The sequence below is a fragment of the Engystomops pustulosus genome, chromosome 1, assembly GCF_040894005.1.
Source record: "Engystomops pustulosus chromosome 1, aEngPut4.maternal, whole genome shotgun sequence".
Classification (NCBI taxonomy): domain Eukaryota; kingdom Metazoa; phylum Chordata; class Amphibia; order Anura; family Leptodactylidae; genus Engystomops; species Engystomops pustulosus.
Genome location: NC_092411.1, coordinates 58,876,002 through 58,899,378, shown reverse-complemented (window position 1 = coordinate 58,899,378; position 23,377 = coordinate 58,876,002). Strand labels below are relative to the sequence as shown.

Below are 23,377 nucleotides of genomic sequence, written 5' to 3'. Positions count from 1 at the left end.
ATCCTACAGATGTGCCTGTGTATACTATGGTATACAGTAATCCTACAGATGTGCCTGTGTATACTATGGTATACAGTAATCCTACAGATGTGCCTGTGTATACTATGGTATACAGTAATCCTACAGATGTGCCTGTGTATACTATGGTATACAGTAATCCTACAGATGTGCCTGTGTATACTATGGTATACAGTAATCCTACAGATGTGCCTGTGTATACTATGGTATACAGTAATCCTACAGATGTGCCTGTGTATACTATGGTATACAGTAATCCTACAGATGTGCCTGTGTATAGTATGGTATACAGTAATCCTACAGATGTGCCTGTGTATACTATGGTATACAGTAATCCTACAGATGAGCCTGTGTATACTATGGTATACAGTAATCCTACAGATGTGCCTGTGTATACTATGGTATATAGTAATCCTACAGATGTGCCTGTGTATACTATGGTATACAGTAATCCTACAGATGTGCCTGTGTATACTATGGTACACAGTAATCCTACAGATGTGCCTGTGTATACTATGGTACACAGTAATCCTACAGATGTGCCTGTGTATACTATGGTACACAGTAATCCTACAGATGTGCCTGTGTATACTATGGTATACAGTAATCCTACAGATGTGCCTGTGTATACTATGGTATATAGTAATCCTACAGATGTGCCTGTGTATACTATGGTATACAGTAATCCTACAGACGTGCCTGTGTATACTATGGTATACAGTAATCCTACAGATGTGCCTGTGTATACTATGGTATATAGTAATCCTACAGATGTGCCTGTGTATACTATGGTACACAGTAATCCTACAGATGTGCCTGTGTATACTATGGTATACAGTAATCCTACAGATGTGTCTGTGTATACTATGGTATACAGTAATCCTACAGATGTGCCTGTGTATACTATGGTATACAGTAATCCTACAGATGTGCCTGTGTATACTATGGTACACAGCAATCCTACAGATGTGCCTGTGTATACTATGGTATACAGTAATCCTACAGATGTGCCTGTGTATACTATGGTATACAGTAATCCTACAGATGTGCCTGTGTATACTATGGTATACAGTAATCCTACAGATGTGCCTGTGTATACTATGGTACACAGTAATCCTACAGATGTGCCTGTGTATACTATGGTATACAGTAATCCTACAGATGTGCCTGTGTATACTATGGTACACAGTAATCCTACAGATGTGCCTGTGTATACTATGGTACACAGTAATCCTATACAGTGGCTTCCATTTATTACAGAAAAAAAGCTTGAATAGTTTATTACAGCATGCAGAACTATTTTACCCATAAAAACCTACCCAGCTAACCAGCACTAGATAACGCAGTGTGGGTTTAGTCACCTGACACACAACATATTGGTTTTACATTATAAACAGAAGGCACAAAGCAGATGTGAATAACCCACTTCAGAGGTGGGACTTGCGGTTCTGCTCTCTGGCGCTGTGGGCTGTCCTTACTGCTGTCTATTCTATGAGTTGACTCTGGTGGGTGTCCATAATGTTAAACCCCCCATCAATCTGATATTGATGACCTATCGCATGGATAGAACAGTATAAATTAGCTTCCATTACATTGGTCATTTCTTGCTCTGGTTACGGTAATAATGTCCATAGTAAAGCTCAATCCCAATAACAGGTTGTAGACTAGTAACTCCCCTCCTATGCACTATATAAGGTTCTCCATTGTTAGATCCACTGCTTATATTCAAAGAAACTTTATGGGGAAAGGGAGCGATAACCACTGGCATATATGATGCATCGCCGATATAAAAATCTGATGCGAAAGCAGTGAGGGACCTGTCTGCCCAAACATCAGGCTGTGTACATCCAGTGTTAAAGGGCACCTGTCACTGGGCATAACCTGTCACTCTCATAGTGCCATTCCTATGACTCCTCCTAGAAGTTTAAAGGAACCTGTCACCAGATATTATCCTCAGGTAGGGAATGAGATGTCCTTTCTAGAACATCTTTTATGTGAAATCTCACCTGTTTACATATAAAAGTCACCTCCAAAATCTGAGGTAAGAAAAGTCATATTTTGCCTGATATGAGATATCTTAGATAACATCTTGGTGTAGATTGCGATTCTATGTGATAGAGAACCATCGATAAGACGGTTAAATACATAAGGGGTCATTTATCATAGTTTTCACTCTTTTTATTCTCTTATATTTCCTCAAAAAACATGCGCCTTTTTCAACCACCCAAGTTCAAATTTGCAGAGAGCAAGATTTGCGTCTGATTTATCTTTAAAGATGTCAACATTTAAAAGTCACAAACTTTGAATTTGTGACTATATAACAGACTCATTTGCCACATTTATTACCCTGTAAGATAAACACTCCCTTCCCCTAACTTTGCATAATACTAGGGCAGTAACTTTGATAATATAGTAAAGGTGTGAAATTTCACACAAAAAAGAGGTAATTCTAAAAAGGAGACTTAATTACCTGAGGAGATTGGTACAGACGGTCCCCTACCTAAGAACACCTGACTTATGGACGACGACTCCTAGTTACAAACGGACCTCTGGATATTGGTAATTAACTTCAGCATTAGGCTACAATAAACAGCTGTAACAGTTATCAGAGGTGTCTGTAATGAAGCTTTATTGTTGATCCTGGTTCTTATGACAACCCAACATTTTTAAAATCCAATTGTCACAGGGACCAAAAAAATTTTACAATTATAAAATATACAGTTCCGACTTACATACAAATTCGGTGGATACCTTTGAATAATAACTATGTGTAAGTAGTTGGGGGTACGTCCCAAGGCACTATAGCCCAATTAGTGCTCACAGACTAAGCAGGGTCACACTCGTGGGGAATGGTAACACCCACTTGTACATTTTGTCATATTTCTTCATTAGGCATAACAGAGAAACGGCACTACGCAGCGTTATTTTATGCCAAATACAAATTTCCTAAAACAGACCTATCAGGAATGAGGACAGATCCTTCTACTTTTCTCACAAGACTTACGTACCCATAGCCAGAGCAAACGTCTCCTTGTTGTAAAGCAAAGTATGGAACTAATTACTTCCAATGAATCGGTTCCACTTTGATAGCTTATTTATCAGGTAGCGGAGGACAGAATTAATGGCGCCTGCTTGCAGCAAGTCCTATAATTGGAAACCATGTTGTGCTTAAACAATTAAGGGCAATTTGCAAAAACTATGTGAGTCTGGTTTTTTTTACATTTTTTTTTCTTGGCTATTGTCTGCTTGATTGGATTCCTCCAGATACAGACTATACAAATGGGGATACAATCTAAGCGTTTTACCTGGAATAAAAAGCCCCACTTGCTAAATTACTTACCATGAGGAATGTGAGCGCTAGCAATTAATCCCACTGCCGCTATACATTTATTTCTCTGCAGTTATAGAAAACTAGAAATATTTCGCACTGAGAAAGTCCATCTGCCTGGGATTGCTATTTGTTATAAGAAAAACAACGGAGAAATATATATTTTTCTTGATTAAGCGGCTGCATTTCTCCAGGGTCGGAAAGAAAACGAACAATTAATCTTTTCTTATTTGTTGGGAGAAGGACGTACATGCTGTGCACGCAGGATAGCCAATGTACCTGTGGCAGCCAGTCGGCTACAATTAGGCTTGATCTGGAAATGAATGGACTTAAGTCAGAGGGCCTGGTCTGCTGAGACTTCTTTCCCGAGGCCAAGGTTATACAGTTCAAATCCCCTGCTGTGGAAATATAGCTAAAAATTACCCAGCATGCTCTGGAATAATTAACAAAGCTGGGGAATTAATATCAGCTAAGTAATTGGAAAGAATTAGCAAGAGAAATATACATTAATCTTTACTAGTTAATGAAAACGAGCCGTGGGTTCTGCTTAGTCTTTAGTTTCGCTGTAGTAAACTTTACGCCTGTAGCACAGCGCTGTCCGAATATACAGAAAACAAAAAGACAGAAGAAAAATTGTGGCCATATGCTATTAAATTATAATATGTATGGAATTTTATGCTGTGTTTTTACCATGAAATAGACAGATCACTTGAAGCGGTAAACAAGTGCAATTACAATGCTGTAATTTTATGCCCCCTACACAATAACATGATGGCGCCATGTCTAAACCGGAACAGTGGATCATAATAACTTATAGTGGAGAAGTGGATCAACACTATAGATCAGTGATGGCAAACCTTTTAGAGACCGAGTGCCCAAACTACAACAAAGACCTGCTTATTTATCGCAAAGTGCCTACACAGAAATGTAATTTGTGATTTATACTCTCTTCTCTGTCACAGTTTTCATTGATACCAGCCTCCTGAGGACACCAATAAAGCAGAATATAGCACAGCTGTCACTTTAAAATAGCTCTGTGCACAGCAAGTCCTGGGCTGTCTGAGACTGCAGGAAGATACCTGGAGTCATCTCTGGTGATGGCCTGAGTGCCCACAGAAAGGGCTCTGAGTGCCACCTCTGGCACCCGTGCCATATGTTAGCCATCACTGCTATAGATGAAGATAACATTTTTTGAAGGCACGGAACAGTAAGTGCAAGACCTTTTAATGGATCAATGCCCATGTCTTGTTACTTTAATGGACAATACAACGATATGTTAAAGGAGTTTTCCCTCAAAACACCGCCGTGTGCTGGAGAGGAGGCGGAGGTGGCCCCTCCTCCCTCCATAGAAAACAGCGGCTCGCGGCCGCACACACGCCGAAAGATAGAGCATGCTCTATCTTTTTGCAGTGTGTGGCCCGGATTGGTGCCACACATGTGTGGTACCATATCCCCGCCATGCCGCTATTGCCGTCTATGGGGATGTACATGGGGCCGCAAATTTGAGGCCGCATGTACGTCCCCACAGACGACCATGTGAATAAGCCCTAACTTACAGATCACGAAAACGAGGGGTCCGATGGGGTCCCAGGTACCACTGTCGGATATCTAGTTACAAACGGACCTCTCTGTACACGGTGACCTCTGGGGAAGCTCTCTGGACGCTGGTAATTTACTGAACTTTACCTCCAGGCTGTAATTGTCAACATTAAAGTTAGCAAGTGAGGCTACAAGACATTGCGGGGATGGCAAAACAAGAGATATAGATATCACTGGGGTAAGAATGTACAGTGGTATATAGTGATAGAATTTCATAAATAGTAAATTAAATAGAAATACAAAAATATAAAAATGTGTATATTTAGAAATTATACAACAAAAGTTCAAAATAATTTTGATATTACAGTGACAATACCCTCTACAAATAAAATTATGAGTATATCCAGATTTATTTTATGACAAACATTTTTTGATACTTTTTTGCCCTTTGTTATATATATGTAACCAAATGGATTTTAAAATGTATTTCTGCTTTTGTAGTTCAAGCCAAGCTACTACTCTTTTTGAGGAACTGTATATATAATAACTGGTATTACCCCACGTGTATCAATATATTATTTAGGTCCCCTATGGCATTGTCTGGTTGCCCTTAATCGACCCTTTTGACTGATGTTTTTAACATCTATACTAGTATACCATAGTGCAGCGGTGATATAGCACGGGTGCCAGAGGCAGCAATCAGAGCCCTCTCTGTGAGCACCCTGTACATTGCCCCAGCACAGAGTTGACCAGACAGGACCCATGGCCTCCTCCTGCACTCCCAGCCACAACACATTCTTGGTTGCCCGATAATACAGGATGAGCGAGAAGGTGGACAGGGCTGGTTATCATTTGATCGCCTACTGCGAGCCCCTCGATTCTTCCTCTAATCCTGTATGGATGCCACAAAGATAATCTAAATTTCCTCTGTCTTTCAAGGCGTTGGCGCTAATACGGTTTAAAGCTGAGGTGGAGCAGTCAAAAATAATCTACATCTTAAATTGCCATTTTGGGGTTAGGATGAGAGAAGGTGCTGAGCTGTAACAGTGTAGTGGTGGGCAGTAACACAGCAGTTGTTTTGCTGTGGAGCCAGAGCTCTAAGGTGCTCTGCTAACACCCCTAAAGCACTTCAGCCTTATATTCTAAAGTGAAGTGATCACAGATGGTACAACTGTCTGACATGTCGATCAGAATCTTAACAGGAAGTGAACAGAAAATTAACTTACTATAATCACCATATAAGCACAATATGGAAGGTATTTAAACTACATGGCATTAATACACTATTTCCTTAGTCGTACTTTTGTCTGATTTAAGGAGCACTCTAGACACACAGTAATAACTGCACATGTGAGACAGCGTATCTTTTATTTCACACACCACCTAATCGGAGTATAGGCAGTGGGTTTTTCGCAGCTCCTGCAGACATGAATTCATCCTATAAACTCCATCCAGCTGATATACACGATGATGGATTCAAGTTATTAACTGATCACAAAGAGATGGATGGTCGTCTGCTGGCGCTAATCTACATCATCATCTTGATTCATTTAAAGATAGGCCATGCGCTTAACAAGAGCAGTTAAGGTTCCGATAGAATCAGCCGTATAATCTGAAGCGCCGGGCTGAGCCCAAATCAATCAATACATTGCCTTGTACGGGAAAAGGATTGTTAAGTACTTACAACCGGGGCCATTAATATTATTTAACACAACGTCCAAAGTTTTAATAAGAGAAGAGAAGGGCTTGGGATTTTGTGCCGGATCAGATAGCACTGTGTAAAAAAAAAAACATTTCAGCTCCGATGGATCCTCTCAATGAGATGTGCTTTTAGCCTCCATTATCACAGAAAAACAAGACTGCTCCGCAGGGAGAACCCATTCCAATTTTGTCTTCTATTTTTCTATTTAAACAGCAAAGGAAATCAATGCAGATAATTGCACGAAAAAGTGAATCCTGCAATTTTTCAGATTTATCAACGAATAGAATTGAAGGAACCATAGAATTTTAGTAATCAAGCCTGTGTCTGACACCGTCCTCTCCCAATAAATTTACAGGCGGATCTCAACTAATTATTTTCAGATATTACAACACTTTTTTAACTACTTTGATTCCTACTAAAATTTATCAACTTCTCTCTTTGGCTACCTATACCTACCTGTACACCGCAAACAATGGATCCGTACTCCGTTTTCGTAATCTATGTGTCATCAATGTGTAATTTATTACCGAACCGTGTCATCCTTATGTCATCCATTTTTGCCGATGAGCAAGAATAGCAGAAGGCTAACAAATGATGTCACTAGCTTGTCACAACTTCTGGAAAAGTAACCAAATTGTGTCACACAGCAAATGATCCTCAAGAATGGACATTTGTGTTATTAAAATGTCATCTGTATTTTTTAGATTGTCATAGACTTCTATGGAAAGGCATGGGGAAGGTTTTTGACAGCCTCTACTCAGATTTGTGAACAACACATACAATGCGCATGGGCCCATTGAAATAAATGAGTCTGTTGCCATCTGTAAAAAAAAAAAAAAAAAAAAAAAAGATGGCCTGCAGTCACTAATAAAGGAGAGGTGGTCAAACTGGTGCACGCTGTTCAATTACCCAACGCAGCTCCATTTGTGCCATATAAGTTTGCATGCAGAACACCTTATATTTGTTGGTGCACTCTCAATCTACACTGTGCGACACAAGTGTGTCGGATTATAGACATAAATGTGTCTCAAACTACAAATTTGATAGCACAGTTTTCTATTTTTTTTTTTTTCAATTGTGGCACAAACACATAATAAATACATGTGCAAGCTCAAAAAGAAACATTTTTTCATGCAAAAAAACACTGGCACAGACACAATAATATATCTGGGCCAGTAAGTGGCCAAATAGTATGTACTGTGTATAGTTGGCCTGAGAGTTCCAAATAAAACCCTCAAAAGGTACTTGGTCATTTACGAAACCATCAAGAGGCCCCAATGAATATGCAATAAAGGACAGATATGGGAAGCTTGTAATGTGAAGTTTATGGATATTTCTGTGTGTACTAAAGATAGGTGGACATTCTGAATCCCAAGTATGGGGGGTCCACAGACCCCAATTTCTCCATACCAGCAAAACAGTAATGAGGAGAATGATGTATGAGGCAATCATCAGGCATGTTATGTATTGAGCCACCCAGAAGTTTAAATGTTTCCGAAACAGCCACACACTCCCACATTATTTTTGTAACTCCCAAAAGGCTACCCAGAGCAACTGCCAGTCATACAACTAATTTTAACTTCATCTTCTGCAAAATCATAATTCATCTTATCCTAATACACTAATACATCATGTTTTTGACCTTTTGGAAAATTCGTCAAAAGAGATCTCAATGACCGTTCCAATAAAAGGGTGATCATGACGAATAAAGTTGTATTGTAAGAGAACATATTCCAGAAGAAAACCATTTGTGATTGTGATGGGATTGGTCAGATTCTACGAGTGTGAACACGGCTTCAGAATCTAATATAGAATATTCCCTGCAGATAAAAAATAACACTGTCTTACCTGCAAGTATGACTCTAGTCCTTGCCGCCTTTGCTCCAGCACTTTTGGGATCCAGTTCCGGACATGCTTTGAGGGCATCTCTGGAGTTTTAATACTTTTTTTTAGCTGAAGAAAGAATTACCCATGTTAAAATCGGCCATCTTTGTCGCTTCACTAAAACAGCAGTGTGATTGGACTGTTTTTCCCCAATGTTTATTGGTATGGCCCTAGCCTATCTACCAAAGGATAGGTCGTCATTATGAGATAAGTAGGCTCTGATACTGAAGAACCCCCTCTAACCGGGATCCCATGCTGGAATCTACACAGCCGGAAGAGTAGCTCCATTCTTTGGGTAGTGGACAGCATGGGTAACTGCTTCCAGGGGGTCATCTAGGAGAGGCAGGATCCAAAAGAAAACTTCTGAATGTGCCTCCTTCCCGCTTAAAAATATACATAATACACATCACATATACACACACATACAGTGCCATATACAGACATACAGCCTATATACACACATACAGTATATACACATTACGGATACACACACATATACATCACATTTATGCTCTATACATATTATGCTGTACAACGTGCAGCATTGTATGCATATAATGGTGCATATCCTCCAGTCTTTAGTGTGTCAGGTCAAATGCCAAGGCCCCCTGACACTGCGGGCCCCATAGTGGCTGCTATGACTGCTACCCCTATAGATACGCCTCTAACTGCTTACCTGCAATGATATCTGGATGCAGCTTGATCAGTTCTTTGACACATCTCTATAAAACTGTTCCGGTTAGACCATTTTGTCATGCTGCTCCTTGTTCTATGGTTCCTACTGTGCTAGGTCACTATGGTTTTTTATGTAACAATAAAGTGACCCACACATGATAATACAGTATAGGCAGTTTGTATGTTCTCTGCGTTTGTGTGGGTTTCCTCCGGGTCCACCAGTTTCCTCTCACACTCTAAAACATACTGGTAGGTTTATTAGATTGTGAGCCCCATCGGGAAAGTGACTGATTTGGCAAACTCTGTGTAGCGCTGCATAATCTGTGTGCGCTATATAAAGGAATTATTATAATTATTATCCCGTACCTACAGGGAATAAGTATCCTGGAACCTATTTTCCATGGATTTTGGCTGCTATATAACTTTGTGACTACCTTATAGTTTACAGTCCAGAGTCCTGAGACACAGCCCGGGTGATCAGAGATGGAGTCAGACCCCCACAGATCTCATAGTAATGGCTCATCCAGAAGACAGGTAATGGAACAACTCACTTTGTTTCAAAGAATAGTAATAAATAGTAATAAAACAATGGCATTATGTATACACTTAATTATCTCTTAGAGTAGAACTGTTCTAATTGGCCATGGCAACCAATCAGAGCTCAGCTTTCATTTTCCCACAGCTGTTTTTAAAATGAAAGCTGAGCTCTGATTGGTTTCCATGGGCAACTTAAACAGTTTTACCTCAGAAACTTGATGATAAATCTCCCCACTATGTTTACATACTACATCCATAGCATCCCATGTACTACATATTATACTACTCAGCTGTATATAGAAACAGTGGAAATGTCTAGTACTCAGAAATCTCCACCTCACCGCAGCTTCATCCCTCTATGGAATTTACAGTCTCAGGTCTTTTTCATTACTTATCAGTGTCAAAGCAAAAACTCTAAATCCTTTCCCTTCGCTTTATAAATGTGTCAAGCTTTCAAGCGGCCATCATCACAGCTGCTGGAGTCCATGACAGAGAAGGCGGCTGAGTGATGAATTACGCTGGATGAAGAACGACAAAGATGAAACAATACAGATGTCCTGCAGGATGACGAGACAGATAACCACTGTATGGAAGATCATCACACTTTATGTCCGTAAGCCTCAGATTTACTGGCGAGTTCAATTATTAATAATAGTGATATTAGAAAAAAAAAGCTGATGCTATGGTGAAGGAGGAGGTAAGAAGATGGAAATGGCGACAAATTAGCATGAATTTTTTTTGCACAAAACTATATGTCATTCTCATCAGTTGTTACTGCTCTATAACATGCTGCCTGCAGATAGGACACTATGTAAAATTTGCTCAGCTGCACCAGCTCTATAACATGCTGCCAGCAGATAGGACGCTATGTACAATCTGCTCAGCTCCTGCTGCTCTATAACATGCTGCCAGCAAATAATAGTTCCTGTACAATCTGATCAGCCACTCTTGCTCTACAACATACTTCCTGTACAATCCGCTTACTTCCTCCTGCTCTATAACCTGCTGCCTGCAGATAGGACACTGTGTACAATGTGATCAGCTGCTCCTACTATATAATATGCTGTCTACAGATATGACACAATTTACAATTTGTTCAGCTCTTCCTGCCCTATAACATGCCGTCTGCAGATCAAATCCAATTTCAATTACAAACTCCTTCAAAAATATAGAGAGTGAAATACTATGAGAATAAAACTAACTATTGTCCTGAAAGTTCTTTAAACGCTGATACTGATAATATTTAAGTACTGTGTGTCACATATATATAAAATGGGTTTTTGGAGATTTCCATACTGATGACAACATCAGCATAAAATCCATATGAGGGCTCTGACTGTACTAGAGAAACTATTTACTTTCAAATAAGACATAGGATGACATCAATAGTTAAACTAATATTTTTGTACTTACCTTTTTATGGAGGGCATGGAATTCACTATATCTCTTCTCCACAAAATGTTTTCTTCCATTTACTAATACTTCTATTCTAAAAACCTGAAAACAAAGAAAACAATTGCATTTGTTACTATAAAATAATGCTTAAAGGGGTGTTGGCCATTCACATTGAATTGAGTATGCATACTGTATGCCATATGCGTACATTTCTTCAATTGGATGTTATTAAGAAAATTTATGTTCTAGATGGAACACCCCTTTAAGAAAAAAAATTTAAATTTTTTAAATACATGAGAAACCCCTCATATTATTTAAGCATCACTTAAATGCAGAGGTCGCTATTAGCAATGCAGTAGGTTTTCTGGACCATCCATATACAAGATATAAAGTCCACCAATGAGCTTAGACATAACATATCTGATCTAAAAATATCTACAATATCTCATAATACTTCATCCAAGAGTAAGAAAATTTCAACGGCGCATCTCAGAAGTCTTTTGCCTCCTAAATTTTATTGTTGTAATGAATCTAACACCTTGTTGTAGTTTCAGTAACATACTTTTATTATTCCATTTAACCCCTTAAGGGCCAGGTCATTCTCAATTTTTGCAATTCCATTTTTCACTCTGTGTCTTTTAAGGGAAACTGTCATCAGAAATGGACCCAATAAACCACTAACAGTATTTTGTCTAGAAGCTTTACACCTTCCAGATCACATTTTTTTCCCATGGCCCTGTGTGGTTCCATTATCCAAAAATTCAACTTTAAAGTGAATTGTAAATTGGTTCCATAAATTTAAGGAGGCGGATAGTTTATAGTATAGTATAGTTTTTGATGCCACCTTGAAAGAAACATGATCGAAAAGGTGTTTAGCTGCTTGACAACATCCTGGTAGTGGTTTAGTAGGTCAATTTCTTCTGACAGGTTCCCTTTAAAAATCCATAACTTTCTACCTTCTTTCTCTACGGTGATGAAAAAGCACCAAAGGTTTTTGTTACTGTAATGTCCAAATTTTGTTTCTCTGTAACATGAGGGACTATGTCCCCGACTGTTGGTATTGTTTGCATAAATGTATAAAAGCAAATAAAAAAATCCATAACTTTCATAACTTTCTATAATCTATAACATTATACTTTTAAAGCGCTGTATGAGAGCTTGTTACAAGTTGTACTTCTTAGTGACTGCATTTCCTATTCCATGCCAGTTACTGGGAAAGAAATCCAAATGGGACACAGTTTTTGCTGCTTTCACCATGCACTCCAAATGAAACATATTCTTTGGGTCAGTACGATAACTGTGATATCAAATTTAAATAGGTTTAATTATGTTTTAATACATTTAAAAAAAATTTAAAACCTTTTCTACAAATAAATGTTTTCATTTTGCCCTATTCTAACACTAATCAAGTTTTCATACTTCCGTGTATGGACCTGTGTAAGGTGTCATTATTTGTGGTAATGTTTACATTGCTACCATTTTGAGGACTGTACAATCTTTTGATCTCTTTTGATTCAATGTATTCAATGTGTTGCAAAATGGTGAAAGAGTGCCGATTAAAAAAATTCGGGTGCTATTTCCGTTACAGGGTTCATCTCCGGGAATAACCGATTTTATATTTTGACAGATTGGGACTTTTGACAGTCAGTGATACCCAACATGTTTATGATTTTGTTTGTTTATTTCTATATCAGTTTTATGAATAATTTTTTTACCTTTTTTTCTCAATTTTTTTTAAGCTTGTAGAGTAATTTAACCCTAGGGGGTCTTATCACTCCTACCATATACTGCAATACTACACTGGAACACTGTTATAGATCTCACTGAATAATAGGTACAAACCCATCCAAGATAGCGGCACCAATCATGGGTGTCAGCAGCAGGTGCTTGCTGCATAATGCAGCTAACACCCACCATGAATGAAGAGCACTCAGGTTGGGGGTCCTCTTCATACATCCTAAACTGCATTATGACGAACCTGTACACCAATAAATATCTTTACTTAATCCAGTGATTGCCTGCTGCCGTCATACGTCCCGGATGATGGACCAGAAATTGGTGAGGGATTGTGAGCAGTGTGGCTGTTTTTAGAAATAGAACATTATCAATTATTTTTATTATTATTATTATTATATTAATTATTAAAGCAAAAAAAAAAAATAGCAATGACTGGACAAACCCTTTAAGAGACAGTACAGTCATAGGCAGAAAAGAGCAATGGTTTTACCTTTGTATGGTACTAATGGTCACTGGGGGCATCCTCCTCTATCCCAATTAAGAGATGTCGCTTTATTGATTTCCCAACTATGTTGCTAAACTATTACCAAAATCATTCCCCTTTATAAATGAAGCATTCCAAGTATTAGCCGCAGAGTAAAGAAATTACTGATGCTACAACTCCCTAACCTATAATCAAACACTCACCAAAGAAATGGCCATTTGCATCATAACAATACGAGTGCCCACGACATGACAGGTTAATTTTTCTGTGACCCACACAGCCCTCTCCACTCTCATCTGGGGCCACTTATAACGTACAAAAACAATGTGCACACATAGGTTTTCTCCATGTGACATCTATGACAGCGGTTCCTGATCCAGGCACCTACAGGAGGTTACAGGGCCAGGGAAGTGGGAGCTCCGACTCGCTAATTAGTAGCCAGCAATATGACACGCTGGTGACACAGGGGTCATAGGGTCACAGTGTATAACAGGTGACAAGCAACACAGATGGGGTTTCCTAAAAAATGAAAAGGGATGCAAGAAAATTGGAAGCACGCGTTCTTATCCGATCTGAAATGACAACCAATATAGAAGACATCAAACAATACCCTGTCATCTGTCAGCGACCTTATCCACAGGGAGCGATCCTAAGTTTTCCTATTAAAGGAAAATGTCCAGCTAGTCAGAACACTTACTTCAATGGCTTCATAGCTCTGAGACAATGGGGGGATGGAGCAAATTTGGACAACACTAGTCTATTGCTGCGCCGGACTCATCACTGTGATGATGAATCTGTCGCAGTTTGAGACTGACACGTTCTACTTTAAGATCGGCTTTTAGCTGGTCTAAACCGTGTGGCACAATGAGCGCTCCCTCTTATTTTTTTGTTGCCCAGACTATTTTCCGTCTGACCACACCCCCTTTTCCCGAGACCACATCCACACAGGAGGGCTAATAAATCCCCCCATCATAGCAGCTATAAAAAACATTCTTGAAAAAATATTTCAAAGAACGTTAAAAAAGAACGTTAAAGCGTAAAGTTTAAAGGGATGTTCCAGTTTCCGCAAATAAATGTAAAGGTTTGTATGATGAAAAGTTATACAATTTCCTAATATATAGTTTCTGTATCAATTCCTTACTGTTTTCTAGATCTCTGCTTGCTGACATTCTATGGGAAGCTTTATTTCTTACTTCCTGTGAATAGAAATATTGCACCTGCCTCAAATGTGATCCCTCCCGTATACTTTTGTACCCACTGTTAGCGCCCAAAGCATAAAACTATAGCAGATCTTCTGATACATGTACTCGTACAGCACACCGTGTATTGCAGTTTTCTAGTAGATGATCAAACTATCACAATCTCCCAGGAATAAAACTTTCCATTTACACAATACAACAAGTATTTCCATTCAAACTTTCCAAAAAGGGAATCCTGTCACCAGAAATTGCTTTCAGTGAAAAACCTACCGAAAATTGAAAAAGTGCAGACTATGTCAACTTAACAATATAAGGAAATTGGTTCACAAAAAAGTAAGGAGCCAAAGTAAAGAATGAGAAATTACATACTGAAAAACAAACAGGGGAATAAGGAAACGGCTATACATTGTAACAATCCTATCTCCCACCAAATCACTAAGAATATAGTGATTGTAAGCTATGTATCACATGGACAAATACATATCTATATGGCTCTGTGCACATCTGTTATACACAGAAGCCAGGATGCTGTGCCAAACCTGTCCGACCCCTCTGACTGTCAGGAGCACAGAATGTAGCCCATGCACTAATGTCATGGTCATAAACAATTGTCTTACAACAGAAGATGTTATTCCACAATGTGCAGCCACATAGTTATGCACTTGCCCTCATCAAACCCTTTTGAAACCAAAGTCCTGCATATCATGAGAGAGATTGGAGCCGATAACAACCCCCACAGGTTGCTGTAAAAAAAAAAAAAAAAAAAAGCATGTCCTACCCTAAACCTATACTATTAATATAATACCCCCAGCCCTATATAATACCATGATGAAAGACACCGGAGGGTGTCAGAAACCCGTTGCTTAGTTGTAACTTATGTGATGTCCTGGATGCAATATGAATAAAGACCAATAACTTTTGAAGCAAGAGTGCTGAATCTTTTTGTTCGTTTTGCACCCTATATAATACCCCTACTTAGTGGTGCCCTTTCCTACAATTCCCTATATATTGCTCCCCTTCCTAAAGCCCACCCCTATATATTGCTTCCTTTCCTGCAGACCCCCCATATTATTGGACACTTTCTGCAGTTGTTCCCTTACAATTCCCTCTTTCCTGCAGGGGGCTGTAGAAAGGGGGTGGGGGCTCTATAATGAACCCTGCAACCACCCTCCTTTCGCTGAGAAAAAAAAAATCTGCGACTTATCTTTCCACCCGCCGTAGTTCTCTTCTATGAGAAGAGGATAGGACTGCTGCTTCCGAACAAGTAAGGGCCGGAATCGGGGTTTTAGATTTATATCAGCAGGCCAGAAGTGTTCAGTCGCATCCAGGGGTGGCGGACCCTTGAGATGGACTGTGTAAACTTGGAATATAATGTCACAGATTTGTCACAGAGGATGATGCTAGAGGACAGACTGGAAAGCCCAAAGATCTACCATATTTACCTATGAGATGGCTCATTGTGGGCTAGCATTTAATGTACACATTTTGGTATCTGGCTGATTTATTTTGTACTTTATTTGTAGGAGAGAAAAATTGTGGAAAAAAAAATGACCTTAGATAGCCCCTTACTGACAAAATTTTATAAAAATAAATATGTGCCCTCCCCTTAAAGGGCACCTAGCACCAGGATGAATGACTGTATGCAAACGAGTTACCATAGGTGTTAATTGAGCTTGGGCCCTTTAGGCTCATTTAAATATAGTCTTTCATGCTGGTGGTAGATGCCCTTTAAGGATCAACAGATTGCAAAGAGCTGACGAGGATGTTCTAAAACCATAAACTTGTGCCACGAACAACAAAACCCAAGAATACTGTTGTAAAGGTCTGAGCAAAAACAAAGACATTTATTTAACAAATTCCAAAAAAATACAATAAACAAAACAATGATAAAATACACAGAAGGAAAACTAATCGGAGCATGCTCGCTCCTATGTATCTCTGTCAGCCAACATCTGGAATCAGCAGATTTCTTTCCAGCGTCTCAATTCATTGTGTGTGATAAAATAAAGGATCCGTTCCAAGAGATTTGGCATTGATTTTTCACCCCCAAACAAAGCGCATTTCTGGTTACATGATCTATCATCAGCAGACAATTTGTACCTTGGCTTTGCTTTTGGAACAATGACTCTTAGACCGCTTTTGCAAGTCAACAGAATTTTTTTTGTGTGTGTTGTACCAGCTGTTCCTTCTAGTCACATGTCACAAAGCTGAGAAAACTAGAAATGCATCCTGGGAGATTGGGATAAACACAAGTGACTTGTAACTTACTATACCGAAAAACAGAAATGGAGAGAGAGGGGTCGGCGAGTGAACCTCGGCTATTGCTTGACTCAGCATTAACATTACATCACAATCACAGAATTTTTTTCATGAACTTGAGAGCCACTTTAACTTCTAATCACTTTGTTTTGCAAACCTACAGGAGAAGCAAATCCAAAGATTAAAAAAAGAGCATTGAATTAAGTCCAAAAATGCTGTACGAGTTACCAAGAACTGCAACTTAAAGGAGTTTCCCTCCTAGACTGCACATATCAAGGGAAAGGGGGTCCATTGACCCTCTTTTTGAAGCTGGGCTGAATGGAGAATGAAGCTGCATGGGGGCAACAAATATAGCCAAAATTTTATGCTCGGCGTTCCCATAGAGTTGCACACTCCAGTTCAGCGAATACAAGTTCCTGAAAAGGATGTTGATCCCAGAGGTGGGATCCTCCTCTACCATCCAAAGTATAGATGGAAAACTCTTACCTCAAGAAAGTTTCAAGAAGTAAGAGTTTGCCAATTAAGGCTGCCTTAGAAGCATGTGGAGACTTAAAGCCATTGATGCTCCACTAGGGGTTTCTGGGAAATAGGCAAATACGTTTTCCAGGGTGGGAAATGGAAAACAATGCCTCCTTTATCTACCTTTGAAAGGCAGCCCCTTAACACCAAGCATGACCTACAAGAAGTCGTATAACATGATGTGGGATTGAGCCAAATCAGTACATCTATTCCAGAAGGAACAGATTCCCAACTGTAGACAGCACTGTTTTGACATGGTTCGGTCTCTTCAGTGGAGCATCAATGGCTTTAAGTCTCCACACGACTCTTAGTTCCTGACCCTAGTCACAAGCCTCTCAATCAGCCAAACCAGTTCCCAAAGCTGTACTGAAGAGACCCAACAAGGTCTAAACAGTGTTGTCTACAGTTGGGAAACGGTTCCTTCTGGAATAGATATACTGGTTTGGCTCAATCCCATGTCATATTATTAGACTTCTTGTAAGCCATGCTTGGTGTTGGCATTGGAAAACATATTTGCATATTTCTTTAGAAAGTCTGTGAACCAATGTTATAGAGCATTTAAGCATCTTATCCTAGGAATCTAGGAAAGTAGGATAGGTTACATGTGTGGTAATTATCAAAAAATAATGAATGGACTAGGCCCTACATGACACTCATCCACTCCCTGTAATATAGGAAAGGGGTTGTGGGTTGTTCTCATGATGAAGATACTACCTAAGGAATTTATAAAGAGAAATAAGATGCTGTTATGCTTTCACTAGTGAGGAGAGTGTATCAAACGCCAGGTAACCTACATTTTTAACATTCATCTCACACTATGCAGGGGATCTACCGATCAATGTCAATATAATAGGAAATCAAACAGGTTGGACCAAATTAACAACTTATTTATGACTAGTGTGGTTCTGACTGCTGGCGGCACATCAATCATGATTGTCTAAGGTAGTGATTGCTAACCTGGGACACGAGACGTCTGACAGCATCCGGAGGCGGAGCAACTCTCCTGCTGACAGTGCGGCACAGCGCCCTTTAACGGAGGTGAGATAAAATTAAAGGGGTGTTCAAGGAATATGATGGTCTGCTATATGCTATAAATACATGAATATGACAAAACTCAATGTCAATAAACACAGAACGGAGCTTAAATAGTTTGCTTTTATGATTCACAACATTTTATGGGCTTTCTAAAGTATGCACCAACACAGATGCCCACCACAGAATACTACAAGTCCCATGATCCTTTAGTTCTCAGTAACTCCTCCTCCCTCTTATGTTCTGCTCCCGGTGATGATGTAACAGACTGTCCTGCTCTGTTTCCATAGTAATGATGTGTAACTGCCATCACTGCACATTATGTCACTGAGATAACATTTCACCATAACACTGGCCATATTGGGTGCACTGTAACCAACCGACTACAGCCAAACATAGTGCTGATCACATGACCTGCCCAGGTAGGTGCATGTGATGTGGACATGTGACCAGTGGACTACTTCTTCCACAGGATAAAATCACAGGACTGATTAAAGGGCCAGTAACATTTTATTTCTTCATTATAGTGTTGTCGACAACGTTTTTCTGCTAATTGGAGCAAAATATTAAATAAAAACTAAATACATATACGCTTATATTTATTGACCCATTTGAATATGAATTATTCTTTTTCCTGGAATACCCCTGTCTGTTAACCTCTAGAGGGCAGCAAAGTAAGATGCTCCCTGCCAATAAAGATTGTCCCTCGCATGAGGAAACACATTGGTTAAATTATCATAATTAGTGGGGGTCCCCATATTTAGACCCCCAATAAGCGAGTTACCACCCATCTTTCAGAAAGATGTAAACTCGCTTCCTGTACTCCAGTGTTAAAAAGGAGTGAGTTGTGGCTTGTAAATGAAAGAGAATGTAATTGGAATAGGTGTAGAATCACTAATCACAAATGCTGGTTTTTCGTAATGTGCGCCATATCCAAAACATTGAGTAGGGCAAGTTACAAAATTTCCATAGTTTGAGAAACTGCTCCCTAATAGGGCCTGTAGTAGTAATAAAGAGTCCAAAATATTTGGGAAGGCACCACAAGGAGCAGGCCTTCCTGGGGTATTCCACAGATAACCCAACTGAAGAAACGTGTCTCCCCCATTCTCCCCAAAATCTCCTCATCAACAAATGATAACATTAAACAGGGTTTTCCTCTTCATTAAATTTAACTACCTGTGAATAAGAAGGAACATTGTGGGGAAGAATTAAGTAACCAGGAAAGGTATTCACGTCTGAGAATCTAAAATAGTTTTCCGCACTCATTACAGAGATGCATGTTCCCACCAGAATTAACACGAACCAAAGAGAGATTTCTTCCTCAATTTACAAGGCATTATAGCAGGACTTGTCTGTGCCGCAGCCCGACACCTATTTACATGAGATCACATCAAGACATCTTCACCTTGATAAAATGCAGATGCCACAGTGGATCAGGACAGCACCTGACTCCCTCCACAGACAGTCCAAAACAGTTTTCTTGATCCCTCTCAACCTGAAGTCTTGTCAATATATGGATTGTCTTGCTTTCTAATTCAGTGAAAAATCTAGTTTTCTATTAGTCTCTGCCTTTCTAATTTTCAATACGGCTTTACTAAATGTAATGATTAAGGGCAGATCCAAGAAAGCAATTACTGAGCCACTAGTTTGTGTCTTCAAAGTCTTAATACATAGAGAGGAGTTTAAATGTGTCCGAAAGAGGAGAAAGGAAATTCTGTATGGTGAAATGGGATGTCCACTTCTATACCTTGAAAATACAAGGGCTATAAGGAAAAGGTCGAGCTTATACAACTCTTACAATCAGCCATAACATTAAAACTGTTTATTTCATTTCTATAAGATTTTGTTTCCACCATATTAACTGTGACCTGTCATGGCATGGACTCCACAAGACGCCCCAGAAAGTGCACCAAGGTTAAAGGAAACCTACCACCACGGATCTACCTATTAAGGTAGTTTGGGTGGTAGGTTCCTCTAATTTACATGAGGATATCCCTTTTAAGGGCTAATCCTCACGTTCCCTGTATCTTTATCAAACTTTTATTGCCCTAACATGCTAATTTTCTAAAGAGGCCTGCGTTCTGCACATGCAGTGATCGTGCAGCTGGAGGCCTGCGTTCTGCACATGCAGTGATCGTGCAGCTGTGGGCCTGCGTTCTGCACATGCGTAGATCTCCAGCTTCACGGACGAGAGCCCGCAGCTCTTCGTAGCTGCACGCCGAAGATCTGCGGGTAGGAGGATCAAAGAGACTACTGGGCCGTGGAGTAGAGGCGCCGTGTAGCCTCAGCTCCGGCTACTCCTCGCCCCAGTAACCTCTTTCGAAAATTACCATATTAGGGCAATGAAAGTTTGATAAAGATATAGGGAACGTGTGGATTAGCCCTTAAAAGGGCTATCCTCATTTATAATAGAGGCACCTACCACCTGATCTACCTTAATAGGTAGATCCGTGGTAGTAGGTTTCCTTTAATACCAGTTTAGTAGCAAGGCTTCTATCTCAAGATACGCTTATCATTTGTTCTTCTTATCACGTACTGAGCCAAAACATGTTGCTTTTATCAATTTTATTTATTTTACAATAAAACTCCACAAAGTTGATTATTACTTTATATGTCTTGCTTGAAGATTCATCCGAGCGCCGCAATCCCTCCTAATCCATATTGGGTTCCTGCCATTTGCATTACGCGATCCTGTCCCCTGGAACAGGAAATGCTGATTTGTTTTTGGAGGTTGCTGGCTGCCTTTTGAAGGACCTATACATGTGCATTTGTCCATGGTAGAAGGTGAGCACCTTTTGACTTTTTAACCATCCACTATTATCCGATCATACTACACAAGGCCAACACTCTCTTGTCTCTCTGTTTCTCTTTGTTTCTCCTCTCCCCCTGGAGATCCTGTGATGGCGCTTTAGAGGGTGGACCAGTCCATTACCTATTATCCCAGCAATGTACTCCTACTCTGTATTTCACTCTGTTTCTCAATGCAGAATTAACTAAATTATTGTTCCATGTCCACATCATCTCCCGCTTGAACTACTGCAACCTTCTATGGACTCTCATTTAAAGAAGACCTGTCAAAATAATTTTACTCCAGTAATACCAGCTGGTAAAAGCTTGAAATCCTCCCCATATCATCTAAGATTATCTGCCACTGAGGCCCTGTACCTTAATAATAAGTTAATAAAAATTCTGAATAGAAGGATCATGTTTTCTCCAGGCTGCCAGTGAACTACAACTTTTTTCAATTAACAGCTCAGTGTCTCTTCAAATCTCAACCTGAGCAGACAGCAAGTCCACTTTATGTCCCCTTCCGGTCCTTACCAGAATACTGTCCCTCTCACTGCATGGTGTACAGGCGGTGCCCTACTTAAGAACACTCGACTTACATACGACCCCTAGTTACAAACGGACCTCTGGATATTGGTAATTTATTGTACTTTAGTCCTAGGATACAATGATCAGCTGTAACAGTTATCAAATGTGTCTGTAATGAAGCTTTAGTGTTAATATTCATTCTTATGACAACCCAACATTTTTAAAATCCAATTGTCACAGAGACCAAAAAAGTTCTGGCTGGGATTACAATGATAAAATATACAGTTCCGACTTACATACAAATTCAACTTAAGAACAAACCTACAGACCCTATCTTGTATGTACCTATCAGCAGAAAAAAAGAGCTAGGCAAATCATTACTTGAAAGAACATTTTATTCATAATATTCCAAGTCAAACACATAAATATATACACAGATCGTATTAAAAATATATACCAAGGGAACCAGGTGTCCCAGATGACAATTGGGACCACACAGAGTACCAAAACGGCCCCTCTCCGTCTAAAGCCCCATAGGTAAAAATATGTAAATAAATATGGTGGCAATGCCCAATAATAGGGCCAGTGAAGTGAAAGGAGGTAAGTGACAGTGCAAACCTAGCCTGTTTAGTACCCCGGAGGTACCTTCCGGTGTATATAGTTAATGGCTTAGCATATTGCACTTACCCGCAGGCATGGTGAAATAGACAGAGGGCAGACAGGAGGAAGACCGAGCAGGCACACCCCGACGCACGTTTCGCTGATGCTTCGTCAGGAGAAAACGCGCGTCGGGGTGTCCCTGCTCGGTCTTCCTCCTGTCTGCCCTCTGTCTATTTCACCATGCCTGCGGGTAAGTGCAATATGCTAAGCCATTAACTATATACACCGGAAGGTACCTCTGGGGTACTAAACAGGCTAGGTTTGCACTGTCACTTACCTCCTTTCACTTCACTGGCCCTATTATTGGGCATTGCCACCATATTTATTTACATATTTTTACCTATGGGGCTTTAGACGGAGGGGGGCCGTTTTGGTACTCTGTGTGGTCCCAATTGTCATCTGGGACACCTGGTTCCCTTGGTATATATTTTTAATACGATCTGTGTATATATTTATGTGTTTGACTTGGAATATTATGAATAAAATGATATGTGTTCTTTCAAGTAATGATTTGCCTAGCTCTTTTTTTCTGCTGATAGTTACTATTTGAATTGTTGAGAGCTGTGTTAGTGTATTTGATACCGGGGCATTTTTTGGTTTTTCCTATCTTGTATGTAACCCGGGGACTGCCTGTATTTAGCAGTGAGCACTGTGTGGGAAACTGCAGATCTTGTCACTACTTCACACATCCTGTGATGGGCAGGGCCAAATGGCAGTAGCAACACAACTGTAGGCGGAGCCATCATAGACAAAGTCAGAAAAAGTTTGGGGAATGATTCCGGTGTGGGGTGGCAGATTTAAGCTGGAATCCCTGTGCTGCACAGTGGGGAGTAAGTTTTATTGTGAATATTCTTGATGATAGGTTTCCTTTAACGTTTCCAGTAAAATGCACCATTAATTAAGGGAATTAATGATGCCCTATAAGTAAGAAATACGCAAGGAAAAAAAAGGAAGAACATAACTACAGAAATAAACTATACATTCTGCACTGAGGGGGCAGACATTTTTAGGGTAGAGAATTCCGAAGGTAAGTAAACCTGACATTTGGTCACATAACTTTACCATGTTTCCTATATTAGTCAGTGTGAAAAAAG

General features: G+C 39.8%; 1 protein-coding gene across 2 annotated transcripts in view; it reads right to left on the bottom strand.

Moving 5' to 3' along the window:
• Positions 1-23,377, bottom strand: part of SNX24 (sorting nexin 24) — a 74,488-nt gene that overhangs the window by 24,684 nt on the left and 26,427 nt on the right. For both annotated transcript variants that reach the window (XR_011854131.1, XM_072141303.1), the window contains exons 2-3: positions 11,097-11,180; positions 8,436-8,540 (exon numbers count right to left, since the gene is read on the bottom strand). Coding sequence is in view for 1 of the 2 variants with exons in the window: in XM_072141303.1 (XP_071997404.1) it covers positions 8,436-8,540; positions 11,097-11,180 (189 nt within the window). In the remaining variant the exon portion in view is untranslated. The remainder of the gene's footprint in view (positions 1-8,435; positions 8,541-11,096; positions 11,181-23,377) is intronic.